This window comes from Melitaea cinxia, chromosome 10 (genome assembly GCF_905220565.1).
Source record: "Melitaea cinxia chromosome 10, ilMelCinx1.1, whole genome shotgun sequence".
Classification (NCBI taxonomy): Eukaryota; Metazoa; Arthropoda; class Insecta; order Lepidoptera; family Nymphalidae; genus Melitaea; species Melitaea cinxia.
Genome location: NC_059403.1, coordinates 2,940,423 through 2,960,586, shown reverse-complemented (window position 1 = coordinate 2,960,586; position 20,164 = coordinate 2,940,423). Strand labels below are relative to the sequence as shown.

Below are 20,164 nucleotides of genomic sequence, written 5' to 3'. Positions count from 1 at the left end.
TATTCTACAGCGCTATGTACAAGGCTTTGTTCTATTTGGCTACCACAATTACGCTGAGTTAAGCAAACGATAGGAACGTTTCTTGAGATAGTTTATTCTATCAAGAAAAAAGAATAAATGTCGTGGACATTTCATAGAGATATTTTTAATAAAATTTACTAAACCGACAGACAATACTATTCATATTTTTATAAAGAAAGAAATAATCTTTATATTCCATAACTTTATCAAGCAATAAATGTTTAGCTTATGATCTGAAGGTCCGAACTTAAAAGTCCATCTTCTAATTAATTTATTCAGTATATTTTTAGTTGGCACAATATATGTAATTGGTTTATTACATATTCCTGATAGTCAAAGTGAATTCCAAATTAGATGGTACAGAACAATTATACAATATTTATATATCTACATATATACATATTGTATATCGTTATTTATTTTATCTCAAGTGTTATTTAAATTTAAACTATAATCTATAAGAAGATATGTTAAAGTCGACAAATATACATCATTAGGGAAAATTCAAAACTGGTCACCGGGTCTTGTTCTCAAGCGTTCAAAATTCAAAGAGAATCATCAAAATCGCGTCATCCAGTAAAAAGTTATGAGGTAACACAAATAAAAGGTACAGTTGAATTGAGAACCTTCTTCTTTTTTGAATCGGTTAAAAAAAAGAAGGCTGCAGTAAAATTTTATTATTTGTAAAACTTATTGCCAATTTTATGCTTAAATTTCAATAAAATTTCTAACATTTTATTGATAGTTTTTAAATATTTAAACATAAAAATAACAAAATACATTGAAAACTAAAATTTGACATTTGAAATCTTGTTATATGTACAGTGTAGGCGTGAGTTAACTTTTAAGGTTTGTTTGTTTACCTGTTTAGAATAGTTTTGACATGCTCACGAGAATACATGCATAACGATTACAAATGTAACGCGTACGGCACGCGGTTGGTGTGTCAACAATATTGTGTTTTTGACGGAAGAAATTAAAAAGAAATGAAAAATAATTTTACTAAAACCTTCATGTGCTGTTGTGTAACTTCAATTGTGTTATTTTTGTACAAATCTTTTAAGGATCTCGAATATACAAATGATGTTAAAATGATAGGTATTATTCAAAAAATCGTTAACGATACAAACGTTACAACATATGTGAAGAGAGAAAGAGTAACTTTAAAAAGTGTTGTTACCACAAAGAGTGAATTAAAGATAAAGTATATATTACAATGGACGTCACCAACAAATGTACCATTCGTATATATGGGTCAAGGTCGACAAGGTTTTATAGATAGGAATTGTACTTTTACTAACTGTTTTGTCACTTCTAATAGATTATACCTAGGTGATTATACAAAGTTTGATGTGGTTGCATTTGCTGGACCAGAAGTGAGGTTTATGAATAAACAAGGTTTCTATGATAGCCTCCCTAAAAAAAGATCTCCACATCAAAAATATACCTTTGCTAGCATTGAGTCTGCTGATAATTACCCAGTTTGCTCTGATTCGTTTGATGGCTTTTTTAATTGGACATGGACTTATAGATTAGATTCTGAAGCAAAGTGGGGATACATTGCGATACGAGATTCTAAAAATAATTTAATAGGGCCTAAAAAAGAAATGAATTGGATTAAATTAGAAGATATGAAACCGGTCAGTGATGGTTTGAAAGAAAAATTGAGAATTAAAACTAAAGCCGCTGCATGGTTTGTATCTAATTGTTATTCCAGAAGTGAAAGAGAACTATTTGTTTCGCGTTTGAAAATTCATCTCATGAAATACGATCTTAAAGTTGATGTTTATGGCGAATGCGGCTTAATGAAGTGCCCTCGTAACAAAGAGGATAAATGTAATAAAATTATTGAGAAAGATTATTATTTTTATCTATCTTTCGAAAATTCGTTTGCTGAAGATTATGTGACAGAAAAATTATTACACCCATTAAAAAATTACGCTGTACCTATTGTATATGGCGGTGCAAATTATACGAGGTAATTTTATTTTAAATATTTAAAAAGTTAAATCTATTTACTGACGACTTTTGTTAGCTCAATGTGAACCTTATTTTATTTGTAAATGAGTTAATTTTTTTTTCTATCACTTACAATGGGCGTCACAAACGAATAATAAAGATTTTATTATTTATACATTACTATTTTTGAAATTCAATTGCAAAATTTGTTACGGTTTTTTCTTGCTCACGTTATAATGAAAATGTAGTTCAATATATATATATTTAAGGATATTATGTACAACCGCGGAGTGTAATTTATGGGGTTGGGGGGAAAGAGGGGGTTGGGGGGAGGGGAGGAGGGTGGGTTTTCACCCCTCTGGCAAACTATTTTCGTGTAAACCCCGTTGTTACAGAGATAAGGTTAAGGTTAAATTTTTGTTATTTTTGACTCCACCTTAATTCTGGTGCTGCGGTAAGTTTACTCATGCTCCGTTCTGCGACTATCACGCGTTATTTTCCAACAAATTTACGTAAAAACGATTTTTACTGTAAGATGAAAATACGATACGGACTGACTTTTAACGACTGACGAATAGACACTTTTAAAGAAAATAACGCCACTTTTAAACAAAATAACGCGTCAGACATAATATTCTAATAAAATAAGTAACATTGCGTGCTAGAATATAGGTTTAGAAATTCGAAAAATACCCAAAACCGAATCGGAGCACCCCACTGTCCACGTGGTCTTGGTCTGTCCTACCCCTAGAGTGTTTTTTTTTTGTGCTGCGGAGGCGCGGAGGGAGGGCTGCGGAACGGAGCATGAGTGAGCGTGCTTTCGCACGCAAGGGCGGAAGGGCTGCACTTCCCGCAGCGCCGGAGCCAAGCGTTCCTCTAACTTTCGAAATTCTTCTTCTAACCTCAAAACTTTAAGCATGGATATCTCCATAATCATGGGGTTCTGAGGTGTGACAGTGGTACCAGGGGTAGCGTCCCCCCCCCCTTCCCCCCACGGTCCCGAAATTCGGTTTTACCTAATCTAAAGCTTTACCTTAATTTGTGAGTTTACCATGGCGTATCCGAAGCCTTGTGTTTCTGTGTCTGAAGAGTCGAGTAAAGAGTCGAGTGAAGAGTTGAAGAGAATATTTTCGTAACCATGGTGTTTATACGATAATAGTTGTCAGGGGGAGGTAGAAACCCACCCTTCCTACCCCTCCCAACCCCCCTTTTCCCCCTTAACCCCATAAATTAGTGACAGATTTAAAAATTTAACCTTAAAACTTTAACCACGATATCTCTGTAACAACGAGGTTTACACGAAAATAGTTTGCCGGAGGGGTGAAAAGTCCATAGTAACATTAGATATAGCAGTTTTTACATTATTTCATATTTACAGGTTTATGCCAGATGGAATATACTTGAATGCAAGAAAATTGGGCCCGGAAAAACTAGCAAGGAAAATGTACGAGTTAATACAAGAACCAGACAAGTACGCCGATTTCTTTAGATGGCGTAATCATTATTCCTATCATCGCAGGGACGAGAGCATCGAAACTAACGACTACTGTAGATTCTGTTCTATGCTTAACGAAGAAGACTTAGTCAGGACTCAGTCTATATATAGGAATTTTAAAGAATGGTGGGACCCACCTCATCGTTGTTAAGTTATTAAGAAAAAATGAGAATAAGTAAAATTGTTTACAATATTATTAAAATGTGTAACAAGACGTAGGAGTATTTTAATAATTGGTAATTTGATACTATATACCTTTGTTTTGGTATATGAATACAAATAGATTTGTCGGATGTGGCACCTTTTATAAATACCGAAAAATATATATTTTAAAACCAGCATTTCAGTTACGTTAAAATATTAGTAAGACATTATAACTAGGTTGGCAAACAAGCGTATAGTCCTGATGGTAAGTGGTTTTAAGCCGTTTTTTATTTATTTATAACATATTAAGAAATGCAATTACATTTACAATTACATGATATTTACTTGCAAAAGCCTTTAAGCTTCTCCACAAGTAACAGTCTTACGCATTTTATACCGTTAATATACTATAAAACAAATAGGACGAGGCTTTTTTGCCACAATTATAGCATAAAAACAACTAAAATTATCATCCCCATTGAATAATTTTATCTAAATGTCTAAAATTTAATTTTATGGATTTAGTAAAATAATTCAATCCGAAAATTTCAAACAAAACACTACCTCGTTGTCCACATTTCATTTTTATTTTATTTAGACTTTAGTTTACAGGCTGTGTGGTTACGGCAGCAAAGAATATAGCCACCCTCTCTCTTCTCGTGGGTGTCGTAAAAAGCGACTAAGGGATAACACAGTTTCACTACCACCTTGGAACTTAAAAAGCCGATCGATGGCGGGATAACCGTACAACTACTGGCTTCCAAATACACAGGCCGAAGAGTCTTCGGTGCGTGCAAAAAAGCCAGCCCTGCGGTCACCAACCCGCCTGCTCAGCGTGATGATTATGGGCAAAACATGAGTTCACGCCATTTTTGGCGCGAACTTGTGGAGGCCTATGTCCAGCAGTGGACTGCGATAGGCTGATGTGTGTGTGTGTGTGTGTGTGTGTGTGTGTGTTTTTACTTTATATTTGAACTGTTCACATACTTATTAACACGTGGGTTTTTGGTGTTACTATACGTAGTCATAACGAATGATAACCTTTTTAAGCAAAGTGAAGGAAAATCTGGACAAAACTTATTTTGTTTTATTTAGTTCTTTTTAGTCTGTTCCACTTTGAATGAAGTCCATAAATTCAAGATAGGACGTTAAAAGAAAGTTATTTAAAACTTTTTCATTACAATCCTACGTCTAAGAAGTTCAAATAAAGGATAAGTCGCGTCTACGAAGGCCGGACTGAAGATTACTATCGTAAAGGACGAATTTGCCGAATGACGTTCTTTGAAGTATTATTAACTTTTCTATTGAAACTTCAGGGCTCTCGGCCTACATCAGTACCGTTTAAATTTCGCGAAATCCCTTTAGCCGTGATCATCAATGTATTGTTTGTTTATTTGTGCTATATAATTAACTATAACACAACATAATAGTTTCGCATTTTTTTTTGGAACCAAGATAGTGTAAAAAAAAACAGTGTGCTTTAGACCACACGACTGAAGTAAAACTTATTACACAAGTTTACTTCCCAAGTCAAGTATGCGACGTCAAACTACGCATACTTGCAGCATAAGCAGCTTTATTTGTTTTTTTTTTTTTTTTAAGTTAATTGTTTAGATATGTTATTATGATTGACGCCGCGTTGGCGCAACGGTCACAGTCATGGATTGTATCTGTTGCGCTGGCGGTTGCGGGTTAGATTCCCGCACATGACAAACATTTGTATTGGTCATACCTCCCCACCATGCCTCGGAGAGCATGTTAAGCCGTCGGTCCCGGTTGTTATCATATACACATAATAGTGATCGTTACTCATAGTAGGGAATATATCTGTCAACCCACATTGGAGCAGCGTGGTGGATAAAGGTCTGATCCTTCTCCTACATGGGGAAAGAGGCCTATGCCCAGTAGTGGGATATTACAGGCTGAAGCGTTGTTATGATTATTGACAGACTAAATTAAATTATTCAAATACAATAACTAAATGACTAATCATAAAATATATTTATAACGTAAAATTTTGAACCGTAATTCCATATGATGCATTTAAACACATATAAATTACACAATAGTTTCTTATTGGTATTTTTTATTCTGTACGGAGGTATTTTATTAGACTTTTTAAGCAGCCAGACCGGATTCGTTTGTAAATTAGCTTCTATGTAGAAGCATCAAGTTTATTTACTGTTTAAATATGTTCATTTATCATATACCACTTGTCATAATTTTATTAAAGTGTAAATTTCGATCGAGTAAATAATTGCCAAAATATTTTGAAAGGAGCTTAAATATTATCACATCAGTGTAAAATTGTCTGGCAACAAATACTGCCGACAAAAGATGTCTGACAGTATCAATTATTTCATACAGTTTACAATATTTGTACAACATAAGTAACAATCAGCTAACGTCAACTTATTTTTAACCGATGTCAAAAAAAGGAGGAGGTTACTCAATTCGACCGTATATATATATTTATATATTTTATCTCCTTTTAACTCCTATGTTTATAAACCGATTTTGATAATTCTTTTCTTGTTGGAAAGGAGATATCCCTAGTTTGGTACCATGATAAGGAAACCAGGATCTGATGATGGGATCCTAGATAAATCGAGGAAAACTCTCGAAAATCCACATATCTTTTTACTGGGTGTACCGATTTTAAAGATTTTATTTTAATCGAAAGCCGATCTTTATCATGTCACATTTAAATGTCATCGAGATCTGATTACAACTTTTGGAGTAATCTTTGATAATGCGTATTTACATGACAATTTTTTCGTCGACCTACGTTGTTTTGCTTGTCGATATAATTGAAGTCGGTTTTTCTTCGTTTGCCTGCAAACACAATTATTGCTTATAGAGTTTTATTATTTTATTTAATCTATACAAATAAATGAAATTGGAGTGTCTGTTTGTAATATTAAGATAACCGCTTTTTACTAAATGCATATGGATGTATACACGGTACATATACCAAAAATACATTTTTTTTTTACAAATTTATCTGTCTGTCTGTCTCTTTGATCCTGCTAATCTTTGAAACGGCTGGACCGATTTTGACGGGACTTTCATAGGCAGATAACTGATGTAATAACTTGTGCTGTTTTTATTTTAAAAATTTATTTATTTTATAACTCTGAGAACCTCTGAGAACTTTTTTGTTAAACGTTCAGATAGTTAATTATTATTTTGTTCATTTAATAGAACGTTTCAATTTTCACATATCACAGTAACTATTCTCAAGGGGTCTCAACTGACACATACTTTTTATAATAATATTTGAGTATATTTTGAAGAGAGGGTTTATCAAAGCGTATGACGATCATACTGGGTTACCGATCAATAAGACTTATGTTGTAAAGCAGTGGTTATTGTACAAAAAGAATGACACGACAATCTAGATGATATTTGAAAATATTCGTGTGTAAGTTTGTAAAAATATTTTATTTGATAATTAGTTCAAGACTTTTTTTATATCATCACTTCAGCTTATCGCAGTCCACTGCTGGACACAGGCCTCCACGAGTTCGCGCCAATAATAGCGTGAACACACGTGTATTGCCCATAGTCCCCACGCTGGGCAGGCGGGTTGGTGACTACAGGCTGGCTTTGTCGTACCGAAGACTCTGCTGCCCATCTTCAGCCTATTGTATTTCAAAGCCAGCATTTGGATGGTTACCCAGCCATCGGTCGGCTTTATAAGTTTCAAGGTTTTTTTCTGAGTTGGCCCCGTGCCCCAACACAAGTACTTGCGGAGTTATCCATTAATTACCGGACCCTGTATAAATTCCTTTTTAGTACGGTGGTACCTGATGCTGTACCCAAGAATAAGCATGTCATTTAAAATGTTGAAACATTGTTTACAATTATACTCAAAAGGATAAAACGTAAACGTAAAAGTATACACATGAATCTAACAATAAAAAAATACAATATAGGTATCTAATATTAAAATACGTGGTTTAGTGTACTAAAGCTCGTTGACTACCGTGTAACATTATGAACGTATCCTATGAACACATCTACATTTATAATTAACGTAGCTCTTGTCGGGGTAAATTCTCTTTGGCTATTGGCTTTACTTTTGGATCGAAATAATATCGACCTTCACGCTAAACAAGCACAGATGAAAAACTTTTATTTTTCAATAATAGTGTTTTGGAGTGTGCTACCGAGGCTAGTACCGACTTCTCCCTCCTCGGCAAAAGGACTGGCGCACGATCGTCGCCTTTCTCCTTAAGCGCCAGACAGAGGGCGGTCGACTTGGGGAAGTCGGCCGTCCACCAATTCTGCCCGGGTGCGGTGTCCGCCGCGCACCACCCTAATGGCAAGGGCCTGTTGAGGCACGCTTCCGGGTTTGCAGAAGAATCTGGATTCCTGTGATCCCTGCACAGGTGAAGAAAGTGGACCCCGTGTGGTTTTAGTGGGTATACTGGAGTCCAGGAGTCCCACATACCCGGGTCGCTTCCCCGGCGGCCAAGCATGCGAAACGCATTACCACACGTTAAAAAAAAGGATAGGTAAAAGTATTGTGTTGCTTAAAATGTATCGGAGATGATTTACCGACAAATTAAAAATGATATAGAAATTTCAAGTTGTAGCGCTTTCATTTAAAAAAAATAGTAATATAGTTTGGGATCTAAATAAAAAATATATTTTAAAAATGAAAACGAGATTTTAATAAAACGAAAAAACAAACAATGACGGAAGGCAAACCGTCTTGGCTTTTTAAGCCAAACAGGTCAAGAGCGAAACAAGAAACTTCAAGACTTTTCATTTCAGTTCAGGTAAAGTTAAGCAAGAAATTTTTACCTTTTACTCCTGCTCGAAAGATTTTTCTTTTTACAACCTTACAATTTTAGGGTGAACATAATAAAATTTATTATTAACAACACTAAATAAACAATTAATCTTTGCTGCCAAAATTTTTATTAGATGTCCGTGATTAAGTCAAAATAATATATTGCTTTACTTATTGCTAAGACAATTATTTTAAAAAATATAATAATGCAGATGTTTTATTTGTCATTGGTGTAAATACTCCTTTTTTCTTTTTTGTTATACAAGGGTGAGTAAAGTTGTTTTGACAGTGTTATAACAGCTCCATTATTATTTGTTATTATACACTGCTTAAAACATCTGCAATAGATGTAAGGGATTGATAGATAACAGCTCCTGAGGAAATCTAAGGTAAGCATTTAAAAATATATATCAGCGCCATTATTTTATTAGGCATTCTTCAGATAAATGTTATTTGTGTTCAACTTCGTAGTGTAACAAAGCGTCACACGTTTCAGGATATTTTAACGATATTTTTTTAAGTAAATCTTTCATTTATAGAGAAAACCACCATGAAGTTGCTAAACTATAATGAAAATGCCTGAAGTTATCTGTTCTAGTCCCATGATTAGGTTACTTCTGCTTCTCCTATTCTAGAGACTATAGAATTAGTAACCTTAATATCAATTAGGCGTCCTGTAAATAATCGAACCTTTTGTGAAATTTCACTTGTTTATTCGAACATTTGAAACAATTGAAGATATATTTGACGACATGTGTGAAAGCGTAACGTGTTTCAAACAAAACTTCAGTCGAAGAAGGATAGCATTGAATGAAAGTGACGAAAATATTCAAAGAAAAAGTTCGTTATTTTTTATTCTCACCGATATTATTCTCTATTTTGGTAGAAGTATTTAGGTATTATATAATTTATAATTATTTATGTAAGAGATAATTATTATTTAGAAGTATTAGGCGACATTTTAATAAAAATATTTAATAACTTTGCAATTCATAAAATCAATGTTAAATATTGTAGCGCAGTGTAAAGGTCGGCGGAAGATTGAGAGGATAAAGTCTAGCTTGAATACCCGTTATGAACTCAACAAGTTTTATTCAGAAAATTGAACGTATTGAAAAGATGACTGAGTAGGTTACGGACTTCGGTAAGCCGTATACTTTTCTATTGTTACAGTTTTTCTTTGTATTTTATTTATTTCTTTAAGTTTGTGCGTCACCAATACTAGTAATAAAAAAAGGACTGCGAATCACGAGTGGTATAATGATTTTTATATTTTATGAAATTGAAGAATTAGTCAAATCATTCTCTCTTGGTGCATGTCTCCGACTGCATGTTATGTACGATGTTGCATAAAACTTCGAAGGACTACCGTATTGATATTTTTAAGTGTACAGTACATAATGTTTTATATTGTTTCGATTTATTTCGCTGGCTTTGTGTAATTATTGAATTACTATCTTGTTCCAGCCTTTTTCAGTTGATTTTCTATTAGTCGTTCTTCACGCAGGCGGGTTTTTTGTTTTCTTTTATTTATTATTTTATTTGATCTCAAAAATTATGGTATATAAGGCTATGTTATCACTAATAATGATCTCTTAGTAGTATCTGTATGCAGTGTATTTTATACCTTCTTTTTTTGTCATTAAGCTGACAAAGCTTTTATTCTAATTCATCTGACACAGAACGGATGTTTAATTAGCAGATGCTTAAGATTGTACTAACAAGGAAAGATAAAAAAAATGTTTTCTTCATCATGTGTGTTACTACCAAGTCTTAACAAACGCCGGCGATCATTAAGCAAGTAGAACTCTTGACACGGATTCTATGGACAATAGTTTTTTTTTTAGGAATTTTGTGTTAGTGTTACTGTTACGTATGCTTGTAGTTTGCAGTAATTTTTATAGTGTGTGTGTGTGTGTGTGTCGTTAGTTAACTGACACAGTACAGTATATAATATAATTAGTTTTTAGTACTTTTAACTTGAATAAACTTTAACGAAGGAGCAGTGAATATTTCTATAATGATATTTTTCTTTTGATTTTGTACGGAAAAGTAACAGGAATTTTTTAAACTTAAATATTTTATAACGATAATATTCATCATTTCATCATCATTTTAGCCTATCGCAGTCCACTGCTGGACATAGGTCTCCACAAGTTTGCGCCAAAAATAGCGTGAATCATGTGTGTTGCCCATAGTCACCACGCTGGGCAGGCGGATTGGTGACCGCAGGGCTGGCTTTGTCGCACCGAAGACGCTGCGTCTTCGGCCTGTGTAACGATAATATTATGAAACATAAAACCTTGTATATGACTAAAGCTTTTGTGAGGTTATAATTTGAGACTTGAAATAACTACTAAAAACTACTAAAATACTTTGTACTTCTACTTATAAGTACTTACTACTGAAGCAGAAATAGGTATTGAGACGTTATTTGTATTATTATATAAGTACATATACTTGTAGTAACTTACTACTTGAAACGAAGCCGCAATAAAATCCGAAAAAGTTGTTTAATTACAATGAGTGAAATTTACGTAAACATTAGAAAATAATCATCTATTGTATTAATAACAAAATAAATTAGACATTTTACTTATTATTACTTACACCCATGTACTTATTATCTCTTCCTCGGATTACACTTAAGTGAATTGCATAATTAAATATTTACTTCCGCCTCACTGGGGCGTATTTTCGACCGACAAGACAAGAACCGATCATTTGATGTTATTTTTTTTTGGAATGAAACATCATATAACATCTCGAAATAATAATAAAACATTTATAATTTATTTTTAAAGAACTTCGCTTAATAATTGTGTTTGCTCGCAAACGAAAAAAAAACCGACTTCAATTACATCGACAAGTAATACAACGTAGACCGACGAAAAAATAGTCAAGCAACAACAACATTATCAAAACACGCAACAACAACACGTTATCAAACAACGCATTATCAAAGATTACTCAAAAATTAGTTATCAGATCTCGATGAAATTTAAATGTGACCACATGATAAACTTCGGCTTTCGATTAAATTAAAAATCATTAAAATCGGTAAACCTAATAAAAAGTTATTGCGGATTTTCAAGAAGTTCCCTCGATTTCTCCGGGATCCCATCATCAGATCCTGGTTTCCTTATCACGGTACTAAACTTGGGATATCTCCTTTCCAACAAAAAAAGAATTATCAAAATCCGTACATCCAGTAGAAAGTTATGCGGTATAATACAACGTAGGTCGACGAAAAAAGCGTCAAGTAAAAACGCATTATTAGATATAGCTCGAAAAGTAGTTGTTAGATCTCAAATAAATTTAAATGGGACCAATCGGCACACACCACCTTTCGATTAAAAGAAAATTTGTCGAAATCGCTCCACCGAGTCAAAAGTTCTGATGTAACATACATAAAAAAAAAATAAAAAAATACAGTCGAATTGAGAACCTCCTCCTTTTTTGGAAGTCGGTTAAAAAGCGTTTCTTAACCATGTCTATAAGCTGTTTCGATGGTCGAGGGTCCTTACTAATCGCATTTATGCAACTACCCACGGTATTCTTTAAATATACGTATGTATAATTAAGAAAAAACCTCTAGGTATACTTAGGTAACAAAAAATAACCATGTTTTAATCATTATTGATCACACGTATTGACGACTAGTAATAGTGAAATAATTTTTAATAGCGAAAACGTTAAGTAATTTCCCACCTGCTTGTCTTAAAGAAAATACCCACTAATTAACGTTAACATAGTTTCCTAAGCATACGACACAAGCGTGACAGATCGGATTAGTTTAATAGGCGCAGGGGGATTAAATTAACTTGACATTTCCGAGGGAAACTAAGAAAGTTATTTAATGAAGCGAGGACCTTCGGAATCGTATTGGTTTTAAGGTTAAGTATTGTTAGCGTTAGTTTTATGTGCACGGCTAAATACTACAGTGATTAATTGGGGCACAAATATGTGGGCTTAGTAGCGCTGGCTTTCATAAGGAACATATTTATGAATTTGTTATTTCGTCGTCATCTTTAATGTTTGCTTTGACAGTTTATAAAAGAGAGGCTTTTGTTTTGTGGTAATCGTTTTCAGTAAAATATACGAGTATATTGCGAATCAGAAGAAAAATAATACGGTATCAGCTTCAAAATGGAAGTCATTCATAAAATTTTGTATACCTAATTGGTAAAATGACGTTTTGAAATTGTTTTTGAAGCTTACTTGAATGACGAGATTTTTATATTTATTGACTAGCTGACCCCGTAAACGTTGTTTTTCCATATGTGCTATAACCCCCCTTAATCCTCCCCCCTCCCTTATAACTTATAATTTCATGAGAATCGGTCAAGCTGTTTCGGAGGAGTTTAACTACAAACACCGCGACACGAGAATTTTGTATATTAGATATACTTAATATATTCTCATGAAATTTTGTGTGCATATCGGGTAGGTCTGAGAATCGAACAACATCTATTTTTCATACCCCTAAGTAATGGGGGGAGGGGAGGGGGGAATTAAGGGGGTTTATAACATATACGGCAAAACAACGTTTGCGGGGTCAGCTAGTATTAGAAAAAAATTTAAGATTTTCTTTTTATTTGTATGAAAGTGTTAAACTCAGGACATCGTACTGTTATCTGAGGACTACTTTTTTATAAAGTGAAACAACATACACAGGTTTTGTTACATTTTTTGGATACATTTGTACTGTTTATAGAAGTACGCTCTATAGTTTACTTCAAATCGACGATCGTAAAACCTATAGAACATTTATTATTGAATACCGTAGGTCCTCTCAATTACATTTGTAGATATAAACATAGAGGACACGCGGGATATTTGAGACAGTTTTTAATTTAAGCAACATATCTCGCCTAAGAAATATTTAACATTTTTTTATTTATTTTTTTCTTATTGCTTAGAAAACCGACAGCTTTACAAACAATGTACTTTACAGCTAGGTATATGCTATATAGTAAAGCCAATATCAAGTTTCCCTTAGATTGCTAAATAATACTGTAACAATCAAACTTACAACGCTAAAATGAAATAACAATGATGAATTATGAGTTATGGAATATGTTGTAGCACATCAAAAACAATAATCAAATTAAAGTATTGGTGAATTTCAACAATAACAAAGACTACTTGGTCTGTTACAGTTCAGCTATTACCGAGGTAAGTTGTAACAGGTAGCGGGGTAAATTGTGACAGTATTGTGCTTAGACTATGTGATTAATAAAAAATATTATGAGACATTTTAATGAGGAAGCGCAGAGCAAGATAAATCTTGCTTGAAATCTGCAGCATATCGACTAAAGTAGTGTTGTGTTCCTGTGATGAATAAGGGGGGGCAGAGCTCCTAGGGAGGGTTATGCGTTGGATCAGTAACGCGCTTGAAATGTTTCTGGTGTTGCAGGCGTCTATTGTATATGGTAAAACTTACCATCGGGTGAGCCGTGTCCTTTTTTTTGACCTAGTCGCATAAAAAACCTTTATAATTATGTAAAACATACATAAGTTAAAGTAATTTTTTAAGGTCTTCCTGATTCTGACAATAATATACTAGATACAGTAATATAAGGACTTTTGGCTGTACACGTGGATGAAATGGTTCCAATATGATTGTTATTCAAGCTAATTTTAGAGCTAATTTTACATCTAACCGAAACCTATTCAAAGGTTAAACCGTAGATTTAGACTAGCAGTAGTATTAGTCTTTCGTTTATAGAGATGTGGTATTATGAATTGAAAAAATAAGCAATTCAGCATGCAACATGCACACAAAACAAGACCAAATATTTGTTTTCGAAAATAACTTTCTTAAAACAAACTTTTATTTCAGATTGTACTCAAGGTTTATCAGATTGTGTGATTTATTAGATTTTGTTCAAAATCTCATCTCAAAATTGTAATGAAAAAACACAAACAAACATTATAAATTGAAATAAAAGCATCGCGGATATAATATATCCGGGATAATCGGAACGGAAAACCACAAAACCGGAACGAAACGGAGCACCATATAGCCTTCTAATTATCCCGAAATTCCCGCAAAATCGGAATCCAATAAAATAACCAAAAGTTTTCTATTAAATACAATTTTTGCAAGTAAAATAAATCTACACTAATATTATAAAGCTCAAAAGTTTGTTTGTTTAAACTCGCTAACCTCAGGAACTACTGGTTAAAATAAAAAAACCTTTTTTTTTGTTGGATAGCCGATTTAGCAAGGAAGACTATATGCTATTTTTTCCTCAAATTAACCCGGGTGAAACCGCGGCCGACTAGTAAGAAATAAACAAAAACGTGTGCGTCAGATCCGACCCACGACTGGAGTTTACTCCTTCAGGTCGACTATCTAAATAGGTACAAAAAAAGCTCACTAGTCTAAGAAAAGAATAATACCATATCAAACGGTAAATAAACTAATTATATAACGCCTAACGCCATCTATCGATGAAACGTTACGACGAGATGGCGTTATTATGATTTGACGTCTCGATTAAATATTGTTGAAGTGCACATGAGGGAGAGCAATAAATGGTATTCCTGAGAATCGAAATGAGAATTTGGTGAATGTTGTTGTTCAGTTGAGTAAAACTATTAAGAATCCTCTGACTGAAGAAGACATACAACATGTTACTAGAGTTGCACAATTTAACAGAACTACCGAAAAACCGCGGAGTGTCATCGTCAAGTTGCGAAGTGCAAGACATCGTGACGCAGTTCTCGCAGCGGTTGCTCAATACAACAAAAAGAATCCCAAAGAAAAGTTAAACTCAAGTCACCTCGGGATCGGTGGAACTTCCAAGCCAGTGTATGTTTCGGAACACTTGTCACCAGCTAATAAAGCTCTTCACGCAGCCACACGTATTAAGGCCAAAGAGATGAATTACCGTTTTACTTGGATCAGGAATGGGAAAATTTTTGTACGTAAGGACGAATTTAGTCAGGCTAAGCTGGTTAAGAGCATGGATTGCCTTAATGCTATCAACTAGCGTCATTAGGTCCGTCAATGTTACCGTTGTTGGGTTGATATAATGTTTGATATATATTATCAAAATGTGAGGGGGTTGAGAACAAAAACGAACAATGTCATGGAAAATATATGAAATTCCGATTATAAAGTTGTAGCTTTCACTGAAACTTGGTTAAATTCATCAATTTCTAGTAATGAACTGTTCGATTCGCGTTATATAGTATACAGGAAGGATCGTTTTTGTTCTCCCTCTAACTCTAAAAAAGACGGAGGAGGCATATTGATTGCTGTATCTAAAGATATCTCTTCGTGTCGAATGTCACGCTGGGAGACTGATGGTGAAAATATGTGGGTAGTATTACACATTGTCTGTGATAAGTTTGTAAAAAGAATAGGTGTCTGTGTTGTTTATCTGCCACCTCCAGTAAAGATTGAAACTGCCAAAGGTTTGTTTGAAGGTATAGATACTGTTATAAATCAAATTGATGACGTAATAATAATGGGTGATTTTAATATGAGTTTTATTGATTGGAGTGCTGGAGACAATTTTTCATGTATGACTCCATCTAATTACAATAACGTGCTCGGTAACTCATTAATTGATTTTCTATCTACTAATGATTTGCATCAATACAATAATATTAAGAACTGTGATGACAGACTTTTGGATTTGGTAGTTAGTAATATGACTAATGTGACAGTAGTTGAGCCTCTTGACTTGTTGAGTAAGCTGGATTTGTATCACCCTAGTCTGTTGATAAGATTCTCGTGTTCCAGCATATCGTACCTCCGTCCCAAAGTCTGTATGCATTTCAATTTTTATAGGGCTGATTATACGGGGATTGTTGCAGAATTAAATAATATAGATTGGTATCACAGATTTGCTGATTGTGAGGATGTCAATGCCATGGTCACGATTTTTTATAGTGTACTGTACGATATAATAGAGCGATTGGTACCCAAACGGAAAAATCGAAACTCCAAATACCCTAACTGGTTTAAACACAGTCTTATTAAGTTGCTAAAGGAGAAGGAGAGGCTTCATATCAGGTATCGTAAGTATGGTAACCCTAGGGAGAAGCTTGAGTATGAAATACTACGTAGTCGTTGTCGTGATTTGTTTAATAATTGTTATAATGACTACAACAATAATGTCGAACAAAATGTTTCCAGGAACCCATCGTCATTTTGGAATTATTTCAAGAGTAAGCGTAATACGAAATTTCTGCCAACAGCGATGTCGCTGGATGGCGAAAGTACTGGTTGTGGTAGGGAAGTAGCGAATTTTTTTGCCACTCACTTTTCGTCCGCCTACCGAAACAAAACTATGCTTACGAATACAATTAATCCAAATAATTTGCAAAACACTCCACTCGCATATAGCTCTTACTGTATGACTACTTTTAATAAAATAGTATTCTATGAGGTGGAGGTTATAAAAAAAATTAAATCATTAGATCCAAGAAAGGGACCGGGTCCAGACGGAATTCCTCCTATATTTGTTAAAAGGTGCGTAAATGCTCTTGCTTTACCTTTGACTGTCATTTTTAACAGTTCATTGAAAAATGGAATTTTTCCTGACGAATGGAAAAGAGCTCGAATAGTACCAGTTTACAAAAAAGGTGATCGAGCGGACGTTAAGAACTACCGTCCAATTTCTATCCTCTCATGCTTTTCCAAGCTGTTTGAGAGCCTTGTGTATCCCTCAGTCAGTAAATATTTCAGCAACATCATAACACACTCGCAACACGGGTTTAGGCATGGTTTATCAACGCAAACTAATTTAACGGTTTTCACTTCGGACTTGGCACTGGCGATAGATGGGGGGGACCAGGTAGACGCCATATATACTGATTTTAGCTGCGCTTTCGACAAAGTAAACCATCAAATACTTATTAATAAACTACAACAGTATGGCATTGGGAATACACTTATTGGATGGTTTCAATCGTATCTAACAAAAAGACCTCTTAAAGTTGTTGTTAATGGCTTTGAGTCCAATACGTACTTTGCTGACAGTGGGGTTCCACAGGGCTCTCATTTAGGCCCCCTTCTGTTTCTTGTTTTCATAAATGACATAACCCAGTTTATCAAACATTGTAGATGTTCACTATTTGCAGACGATTTGAAAATATACAAAATAGTTAAAACCAATTCAGACATAGATTCGGTGCAAAGCGATCTCAATAATATAATAGAATGGTGTCATCACAATAAAATGACTCTTAACGTAGGTAAATGTTTCCATATAAAATTTACCCGGAAGAAAAAGCCGCTTGTCTCTAGTTACTCTATTGGAAATGTTATCTTGCAAGAGAAATCACAAATTAAAGACTTAGGAGTTATTATAGATGGCCGTTTAACTTTTGTGGCACATGTTGATAATATAGTTGTTAAAGCTGCACGAAATCTTGGTTTTATCAAGCGGAACACACGGGGTTTCTCATGGCGAACAAAAACGATATTATATAATTCTCTAGTGCGCAGCTGTCTTGAGTACGCCAGTGTTATCTGGAATCCTCAGTACAGTATACACTCTCAACGTATTGAGAGCATTCAGCGTGTTTTCACAAGGCATCTTGCTTTTTACGAAAGCAATTTTTCGCACAGACAAGTGTACGGGGAGCGTTTGGCAAGGTTCCACATGATTTCTCTTCGGAGTAGGCGCGAGGTTTCAGATCTGACTTTCCTGCACAATATATTACATAATAGGGTTACCAATTCTGAAATAACAGAGAGGATAATCATATCGGTTCCCTCTAGGACACACAGAAGAATCCACGCGCACAAGATATTTTACATTCCATGCGTAAAGTCTCACATTGGGAAACAAGCTCCCCTAGTGCGTTTGTGTAACAAATATAATAGTGTCAGTAAATCGATTCCAGGCATTGACATTTTTCACAACTCTCGCTCTGTCTTTAGATGTAAGTTACTTAATTATTATATAATGCATGATTAGTTTACAAAATATATTTAATTTATTTTACAGTAATTTTAATTTTGATTTTAATTTTGATTTTGATTTTAATTTTGATTATGATTTTAATTTTGATTTTGATTTTGATTTTAATTTTGATTTTGATTTTAATTTTGATTTTGATTGTGATTTTAATTTTAATTTTTCTATTTGGAATTTTTGATAATTTGATTTGACTTTTGTTATCTACCTATTCTTAATTACTTAATTAATGATAATTTGTTTCTAATCGTTATTTTGATTAAATTGTCCAATTGTTTAATTTTATAAATGTATATGATATTAATATGTTTTTTATCTTTATTTTTGATTTTGATTATTTTGGTTGTGATGATGATGATTGGGTGTCACTCTTTTTTTATGAATATTGTAAGTGTTGAACTATATTAATGTAGGTATATTTAAAGTTCAAATATTTTAATTATTTGTGATTTTTTGTGCTTTTAAACATTGTATTCCAAAATGTTATGTACACTTGTAAGTGACATGCATATCAGATACTTTGTTATTATATATTTGTAATTTTAAAATTTTTATATGTATGTTGTAAGTGTGCTTTTGAAAATAAATAAATAAAAAATAAAATAAAATTAGAAAATGTCGTTGCGCCTTTAGACTTTACGCTATATATGGCATGACGAGAAACGTAACAAGATCATTTGTTCAGTAGATTTAACTCTTCATATTTTATTCATACCGGGGGCCTTACATGAAAATCGATTCTTAATGACTAAACTCCGATAATATGAAGATAAAACAATTGACTGGATAAAATGGAAAATATTTACAAATAATAATTTTAATAACATTAACATATAACCAATTCAAATAGATATATAAACAAATTTTTACAGTCGTTGATAAAATTTAAATAATCTTAAATTAAGCTTTAGCATTAAAATATATAAACTCATTAAAATTAACGATACGGATGTTAAAATAATAATATCCAAACCTACATTTTAAAGTGTGTAATGGAAAATTTATGCGTTGACACGAACACAAACATTGCTGATGAACAGAAGAAGTAATTTCAATATTTATGCGAACTCTCCCTCGGAATAATTTTTCACACGAAACCCGTCCTTGACCCACAACCTGTTGCTTGGTCCGGGTTTGACATCATTCTCCTGTACTCAAATATTAAATATTTATTTCTATATATCACACTGAAAAATAAAACTAAAATATTTATTAACCTTTATCTGTTTGGTGTGTCAAAATTACAGCTTTTTAATTATGTAATTATATTTTTATTTTCGTTTTGCGGAGCTCGATATTTCGACATTATCAACGAATTGTTTACGAAGCACATGATAAATACCCGGTTTTTGAATAATTTTAGTAATAAAAATAACCATGTTAATTTATAATCTTATGTAATTATAGTTTTTCACAAGTATCAAAATCAATTTCATTGAATCAATGACATTCTTTGTCTATTATTCTAATTCATTCAGCTTATATTAACTCCAATTTTTTTTATGTACCACAAGTATGTCTAACAAGCTTATATTTCACCTGATGGTAAGCGGATACATGACAGTGTTACAAAGGAACACAAAATTACTTGAAAGCAGTATTATTTGCTTGTTATATTCTAAAGTAGGACTCCCAGTTAGACAGCTCCAAATTTTGTGGTAGATATGTATATCTTGTTGTACATCAATAAACTAATTTTAAACACAAAAAACAGTAAAACTATATCAATAAATTAATATTCAAGAGGCAAGTTTCTTTATTTCTTTTCGATATACTCTAAAACTGCTGCAATTGTGGTAC

The 20,164-nt window shown here is 33.5% G+C and overlaps 1 protein-coding gene across 1 annotated transcript; it reads left to right on the top strand.

Moving 5' to 3' along the window:
* Positions 1-1,256: 1,256 nt before the first annotated feature.
* On the top strand, positions 1,257-3,689 carry LOC123657326 (alpha-(1,3)-fucosyltransferase C-like). Its single transcript, XM_045592894.1, has 2 exons — positions 1,257-1,999; positions 3,359-3,689. Exons 1-2 carry the CDS (start codon positions 1,272-1,274, stop codon positions 3,624-3,626), a joined length of 996 nt encoding a protein of 331 aa, XP_045448850.1. The 5' UTR covers positions 1,257-1,271; the 3' UTR covers positions 3,627-3,689.
* Positions 3,690-20,164: the final 16,475 nt, after the last annotated feature.